This window comes from Montipora capricornis, chromosome 10 (genome assembly GCF_036669925.1).
Source record: "Montipora capricornis isolate CH-2021 chromosome 10, ASM3666992v2, whole genome shotgun sequence".
NCBI classification, from domain to species: domain Eukaryota; kingdom Metazoa; phylum Cnidaria; class Anthozoa; order Scleractinia; family Acroporidae; genus Montipora; species Montipora capricornis.
Window position 1 is genome coordinate 33700837 of NC_090892.1, and position 8417 is coordinate 33709253.

Below are 8417 nucleotides of genomic sequence, written 5' to 3' on the forward strand. Positions count from 1 at the left end.
GCCTGGGCTGCTTGACTTCAACTAGTTTCCTATCCCGCGCGCCTGATAACTTCAGAGATATAATAAATATCTTACCAACCTCGTTTTCTCGGTCCCAGATCCTTTTTGTTTTCATTTGATTTATGGCCCCCGTGTATACTTCGGCTCGGTAGATGTAAATTTTAAAACTCTCTTACATGAGGTAATTGCCAACCGCTGCTTGTTTTCTTTCGCCTTGTAGCACGTGCAAATGTCCGATGCAATATGGCGGTGAAAATGTAATAATGGCTCACCGCTTTGAAATGGGCAAAGACAAAAAGAGCAGGAAACGTTTAACTGGTCTGACTGAAGACATTCTTGAGTCAAAGACCGCGAAACAATCCGGGAGGGTAAAGCAACGACGAGAGAGGCAAGGAGAAAAGGACGACACGGTAAGATGACATGGCCAGTTTGGCGAGTCACTTGTCGATCGATCTGTGTGCAGGTGTGCACACAGCCGGTCAAGGTTTTCAAATCAGTATTTGAACGACATCTTTTAAGCACCCATTTCAAATACATACGATATGGTTTGAAGAACGAAGAGGCAGAACTCCAGGAATTCAGGGCCACTACTATTTCCATAGATATCATTGAATGACAATTTTGCCTATTCGTTCTTCAAACGCTTTACAGCACATGTACATGTACGACTAATTTGCGAATCAAGTATATTACAATGGGCTCTACTGTTACTCAGTGATGATAAACAGTATGTAAAGGCAAGCAAAGTCCTCCTTGTCTCTCCACTTTCAAAAGCGTTTACGAAAACCTACGTTTTCTAATTCGTGGGCCTTCGTTTAATTTTTGAAAACCTCCGTTTTTGATCGTTTCAGTGGGGACGGTTATATATATAAGGTTTTCGGAAACAGAGGTTTACAAAAATATGCTATAATTTGTGGATGGGGGATGAAAATTACAGTTGTCAATGGAAAAAGTGCTACGGTACACCCGTAAGCTGGAAACCAATAATTATTATAGTAGCGAGTAAACACTTAAGGCATACTGGTGTACGCGCTTTTTCTGTATTTAAAATCTATTATGTACACTTTCCAAAAAATCTTGGATGTCACTTCTGGAATGAAGTTTATATAAGAAGTAGATTTCAATTTACGTTTTCTTAAGGATACGTAAACACCGTTTTTCAAAGGCTATATGAACTAGAGTCCGCTATTGGACATTCATTGCACTCATTCAATGAATAAAAAAGTTAAGTAATAAAATCCAGTCGCATTGGTGACTTCAGTGGTCGCAACGTCGAGCACTGAGAAATCTCGAAATTCTGGGGAACAATCATGGTGATATACTGGTATGTGTTTTCTTTGGATGGGGACATTAATTTTATTCTAGGAACAAAAAATATTTAAGTTTAGGGTTTAAGTCTAAGGTCTAAGTCTTATTATTCGATAAGCACCTTTATTGGTTAAACACTTGAAGTAATTAATTTGAGTTCCTTTGATGCCAGAGCACTTATTAACTTTATAGAGTTGGCAGTGTGACCCAGTGGTTAGGGAGCTTGCCTTGAGAAACGGAGATCCCAGGTTCAAGACCCGCTCTGACCACTTGTTGAATTTGATCCTGGTAGTCCCTGGTTCAACTTCCCAGCTGCACTTGTAAATAGCCAACTGGTTTGCCTCCGGCCAGTTGGCATTCTTAACAGTTGTTGTTATTCTGTTCTGTTGTTTCGTTGTGTTTCATTGGCCCTCAAAAGCGCCTATGGGGAGCGGTCAATTAAGTTTGTATTGTATTGTTAATTCTTCACTTTGAAAATTACTGCAGTGCGCTCGACAACCTCGTTGCCAGGGTCTCTCTTCTCAGCCTTCTTTGTCGTTGAGGAGAAAGACCCTGGCTTAGGCTGGTCACGTGTCTCCCAAAATCTGGGAGGTAAACCAAATATGTGTTGGGGGAGGGGAGGCAACGTGGGCCTTGTCATCTTTGCAATTGAGGGAATCAGCACGCATTTGAGTTGTGGTGAGACAAGCATCGACAAAACCTTTCACAGCAAGGTATTTTATTTACAGCACCGCCTGAAAGTATTGACCCCTTTACCGCGTCATTGCCGCATCATCCTGTCGCAACTTTAATTACCTCGGTATTCCCGTGGTAGGCCAATTTTCTGCCAAGGGAAATTTACGGCTAGGCTCCAAAGTTGCCGTGGGAAGGCCAACCAAGGTAAACCCTCGGTAATTAAAATTCCGCGGTAGAGTTGTAAATGGTTTCCGTTGACTTTGTGTTTCCATAAGCCAGATTATAATGTTGAAATCCCACGGAAGAACAGGAAATGAACAAGTTTCGGTTGAAAATTGCGAATACAGATCGAGGATCATAGCCGATCGTCATGGACCTTGGTTGCCTTTTATACTTTCCTTTTACATGCGAATAGAATATCCGTAGCCAGAATCTTCCGACCACATTTGAAACCTTCTTTGCGACATATTTTGATTGCAGTGATTATTTCGAAGACTTCTTGTGGACTGTTCATTCGAAGGTTCGACGAGTCGATTTCGTGGACGCTTTTCCCGCTTGCGTGGACTTCGCTGTCATCGCATTTTAAAGTTTTGTTCATTTCAGTTTATGGGAGAATATGTCTACTTTTTTTTGCAGCTCAGCGCTCGGAACATACATTTATTATCTCGATATCGTGCAGCCGGAGAGGGTTTTGACAATATATATACAAAACTGTAAGCTTACATGTCCAGGGTCTGGGTGACCCGCCCTTGCAATGCCGGTGTTGAAAGGTACATGAATACAACTACTCAAGCTAGATAGTATCGCTAATCACTGTCCAAAACGTTACTATTGCAGATTCACTTTAAATTGACTGAAATATCGGGTTGTTGGTCACGGAGAATTTACAAAACACATTCAACATATCCTCGAAAACCTTGCGTGACCAACCGTTTGTTGTTCAAAGTAAGACTTATGTAAATAAATTATTATTCTCAAGTTGTTTAACAGTAACAAATTGCAAAAAGAAAAACATTCCAAGGAAACCAAACCCCTAAACTAGTAGAAAATTATTTCATCTCGAATGCAAAGATTGTTTTCGTGCTCTGGTTAACATTTGATCATTGGTGCACATGTCAAGTTGAGAATTATGTCGTTCTTTAGGCGAAATTTCAAAATTTTCCAAGTTTGTTTCGCTTGCTGGTTTTGGGTCTTTATAATTCGTATGCAAACGATGAGCGTTCAGATAATTTATAGACTTCATTTCTCCATTAATCACAGTCTATTCCTATATTTGTTTTCCATGCGCAGTCAACATGCTGCAATTGCTATGATTACACATAATAATTTATTGCTGATGAAAGAGATGAAAAAAGAAACCATTCTTAAATTATTCGTTGGTACGTTAAGTCTCAAAATAGTACCGACAAAGGCTCCGATGCCTCGCAAGAATACCGTACTTGCCTCTCACCAAAATGGCGATGATAAAACGAAGACAATCGCACAAGTTTGAATTTCAAGTCTCCAAATAAAATAAGGTCAGCCTTGGACGAAAACAGATGCAAGCGAACCTTTTTCGAAACCAAACAAATTTCTCACGCACACATACAGTATTACAGCTTGGATAACAACGAGTGTTTCGTTGGTTGGATAACACAGCTGTCGCTTACACTGTAGTTAATAATAACAGTATCTTTGTATCTTTACAGTACAGAAGTCTTCGGTTTTACATTATGTAAAGATAATAAAATTTGAGTCCTTACGGAAATCGCGCACTTTCTCATTTTGATTACGATTTCTTGCTTTAAGAATCGATTCTTCGCACCATGAGATCTAAAACTTGACAGTCTTCCGCTTATTTCACAGGTGCAGCAGATCACTGTTCTTCCTGCGGCAAGCCTTGTCTTTTCTCTCACGGCAAATTTCCCGTGGCAAATTGCACCTCGGTTTTACCGAGGAAAAAAATTTGCATACCTCGGTGGCGCGCAACCACTACCCGCGGCAAAGACGAGGTATTGCCTCATCACGAGGGGTCAATACTTTCAGGCGGTACTGTACTACACATGGAATTCGACATGAAAGGCAAAAGGTTGACATCAAATCGATTGGACTCTATAGAAAATACGCTAGAGTCGTTCGAATTTTCACCCCTGTCGGGCATGAGTGAGTGAGTGAGTGATAATGAGGAATGCTAATACATGTAGCTTGTGACACTTTTGAAGAAAAGAAGGTTTTGCCTTGCAAGAAAACAAGCGAAACATTTTATCTATGGGAAACAATCATGTTCAGAGGTCGATCAGCCGGTGTCATGTTTTATAATTACCTATGTCACATATCGACCTCAAATCAAACTGTATGAACATATGCAGGTATTATATTTTGTTCTTTGATTTTCATTTTTCTGTTGAACGTTTAAACAAAGTGATTCCTAAGTCGCAAGCTTTTGTAGCGAGTAGACAGTTTTTCAACAACTTCGTGCAAATTGTCATTGAGATACACGTACCGTATTTACCCGTGTATAAGTCGATCCCATGTATAAGTCGACCCCCCATTTTTGATGGCAAAAAACGCAATTTCTTAATTTCTTTGTTAACTGTTCATGGGACACTAATCTTGTATTCTTCGATTTCTGGAAATGTGGATACACAAAAAAATCAGGGCCTCGAGCGCTTAATAGTGTTGTTGTTGAGCAGCTGTTGTATATGCGGGCATTTTGTCCTTGAGTTTCGAAAAAGTTCTCAGAAAATCGAACTTGTAAACCTCAAACTCACCAGTTTCGTTGTTCAAGGATAAAGGGCTTTAGAGGATAAGCACAATGCAAGATCAAAGAAGCAGGAGTCAATCTTTGAAAATAACTTGCGAACGATGCGAAAATGTGCAAGGTTTAATTGGTCCTTGACTTATACACGCAATTTCTCAAATGACAAACAACAAAACTCATAAACCAAACAATACGAAGTTTCCAAAGCATTTAAATCTGCCAGGTTTGTATAAAATATAAAAAAACATTCATTACCAACCAGTATTTTCACGCAACACGAGTGACGACGCTTGCACGCAAACACAAGGTATTGCGCCAGGTTACTAAGCCATTGAACGATCGTGTTTTATTCGAAGAAACAGAAATGACTTTTAGAGCTTTCTGCCTTTGGAAAACGAAAATTTCCAGTGTCTATTTCATATTTGTGCTTGTGAGTATCTTCAACATTTAGAGTTGGTCAAATCCTTTTTCATTTCAACTAGAATTGCTTACATTCGTTTTGAAGTCTTTTGTCATTCATTTTGAAGTCTTTTATGTCGGCTTTTGTCCACTGCCGTCGTTATGCCCAAGACAACGTTAACATTATTACCGGTATGTTAATTTTGAATAAATTACTTAGCTGGAACTTGGCTCAAAATCTTTGACCCGTGTATAAGTCGAGGGCGATTTTTGGAGCTTCTTTTGAGGCCATAAAAGGTCGACTTATACACGGGTAAATACGGTATTTACCGTTTAATTTATAGGTACTTACTAAAACGTGGAACCAGCCAAAACCACCCAAAACCAACGTGACAATCACGCAACATCACACAGAGAGCCATGCACGCAAATACCACACAAACTGGTCGTATTAAGGTATATTGTGGATGATTTTGGGTCATTTTGGATGGTTTTGTTGGTGCTTGTAGGTGGTTTTGGGTGGTTTTGGCTGGTTCCATGTAACACAAACCATGAAGTATAATTATTTTTAACCCTGGAAAAATAAAAGAGACATTTTATCAAGCAAAATTAATCTAGTGTTTTTTGTATTCATTTGTTTTATGATAGTATGTTCTTTAGAAGCAATATTAGCTACGATGTACTAACAAAATCAATTTTTTTTGTGAACGTCAATCCTCGCTTAACATGAAAGGTCTTTCGGTCACAAAAGCTTGACCACTTTTTTGGGAATTCATCTCCTGTGGGAATATATCATCAGCTCTTTTGACTTTTTTGAAACTTACCTTGTAAGGTAAAGATTATTTATTTTAAAAAATGCCCTTTCAAATGAATACCCTTTCGTCCAGTTACAAGTGGAATCAAAATAAAAGAAAAACCTATCCTCATGGGAAAATGTTTGTAGAGGAGTGCCACGTGACAAGCCTGAACCAGGGTCTTTCTCCTCAACGACAAAGGAGGCAGAGAAAAGAAACCCTGGGAATCAGGTTGTATGCTTTAAGTGGCTGCCAGTCATATGGACACAGCAGCTATTTATAGATGTGTGCTACTATGTAGCTGAAAGCAAACTATAGCTGTAGTTGGTTGCTCAAAACATTTTTGTTAGCTGTTTGAACATTATTTTTCTAACAATGGCTGCTTTATTTTTACATTTAGCTATTTTTCATTTATATGCAGGGTTGGAAATACTGCAGAATCAGAGCCACCTTAAAGAAATTAATCAGAGATTTAAGGTGGCTCTGAATCCGCTGTTTGTTTTTGAGATATGTGCAACTAAAGACAAAAGAAAGGGTGTTATTACAGGGCTTTCCTGTTGTCGCGGTGACTTACATGTATTATGTCACAATTATAATGAGTGCATCTTGATCAGGAATAATTGGTGTTTTTTATGGTACTATAACATTCCCAACACGTGATATAGCGTTGTAGTGCCAAACTTTCTAATAAGAATGTTACTTGAAATCTTTGAAACTGGCTTGAGCAACCTTGAGATTGGCTAATTCAAGGAAATTTACAAGGGTTCCCAGTGTACATGTAGTTTAAACTATTTATCTGCTGTATCTGTGTTGAGTAACATTTTCTCTACAGCACATTTTCAAGGTATTTTAGCATAGATTCTTCGGATATCTCAGGCTCTGACTCGTTATCTGACACTATCCCTCATCATCTGCTTCATTGTCACCCTTATTATTGAACTGAACTTCAGCCTCTTCTTTCTCCTCTTCTCCTGGTTCACCAAATACTTGCTATGCTGGCTTTTTGTTGTTGTTGTTGTTGTTGTTATTGTTGTTGTGGTAGTGCACTTACTATTATATCACCAGGCTAGTGTGTGTGCGCCAATTTCCATTGCTGAATTATGCTCTATTAATATTTAGATTTGCATATTAATTCCTTGTCCTTATGAGCTTGTTTGTTCACATGGTGTAGGTTATGTTTTTGTTTCCTTATACCTGGTTTTTAATTGAAACTTAAATAGGTAATAATTATACAGGTCAAGTAGGATAAACAAAATGGTTGACTTGGTCTTCATCCTCAACCGTTTATACTTAATTAGGTAGAAGTTTTGTATCGTGTATAATTATGTACTGTGTATATAACATTTTAATTATAATTATTATAATAATTATGAGGAAATAAAGTTGATGTCATTAATTTTTGAGTATGTACAGTCAAACCTTGATCATCCGGGACTGGGATGAATAGTCGGGATAATCAAGAGTCTGGATCCATAATCGAAAACATGAATGTTAATGAGCCAAAAACAAAACTGAGTAACTTAGAGAAGAATAACATTTAATTAAAACACAATCACACATCGTTGTTGGAAAAACTATTAATTAATGGTTACCCAATAATTATCTGCTCTAAGTCTTTACGTTTTTACATTGGTCTATAATGCTGAAGTAAATCAGTTTTCTACACCTGTAACACCGTACTCAATTGACAAATTGTTTTTCTTTTTCTGCTTTTTCTAATCCCATAATAATTGACTGTTTATCTTTTATGGAAAGAATTGATCACTTACGTTTTGGACATGATGAATTCGTTTTGACGTGAATCTACTTTGTGTACTTCAAACCACATTTGTTGAGCTATAATGTAGCGTGGAATTTCATTTTGCACTTAGCAACTGACCAAATCTGAGCCAATGAAATGCACTGCATTAGTTATGGCACGTGTAAGCATGAAACATGTACAGATTTGTGTTTTGAAGCAAAAGAAATTCAATTCGAACCAAACTTTCACCTCATAATTTTGAAGGAAAATTGTTCTGCAGCAGATCATAAGATATGACTAATTAATATGCATGAAAAACTGGGACCAGGGAAGCAAGGCCAGATAATCGAAATATCAGGATAATTGAGGTCTGGATAATTGAAGTTTGACTGCACCTGTACCAGGGAGAAGATAAGCAATGTCACAAGTTCAGTACAATGTATTTTTAAATTACTCTCCCTGATGAGTTCTCAGCAGCTGTAGCACATGCATTTTAATAACATGTCTTTGATCCTACAATAGTATGTTGAAGAAAAATTGTCAAGAAGGATCCTTGAACAAGCAAGAAAACAGCAAGATGAACTGGAGGCTGAATTTGGAGCAGGATCTGGATCAGGGAAGCCCTTAAGGACGGCTCAGACGATACTTGGTTCTCGTGATCAGGATGGGCTAGATGGTGATGAGTCAGACTCTGAGGACAATGAGGAAGATGTGAAATCACCAGCCAGTGAACAGTTCTATGAAAACATTGTAAGTGAAC

At 38.2% G+C, this 8417-nt stretch overlaps 1 protein-coding gene across 2 annotated transcripts in view; it reads left to right on the forward strand.

The window, feature by feature from the left end:
* Positions 1–207: 207 nt before the first annotated feature.
* The window catches only part of LOC138018516 (bystin-like), a 29422-nt gene continuing 21212 nt past the window's right edge, over positions 208–8417 (forward strand). The window contains exons 1-2 of one of the 2 annotated variants that reach the window (XM_068865154.1): positions 208–410; positions 8180–8407. In XM_068865154.1, the coding sequence (XP_068721255.1) occupies positions 237–410; positions 8180–8407 (402 nt within the window). In that variant the 5' untranslated portion in view covers positions 208–236. The remainder of the gene's footprint in view (positions 411–8179; positions 8408–8417) is intronic. The other variant, XM_068865155.1, reaches the window with a different exon arrangement.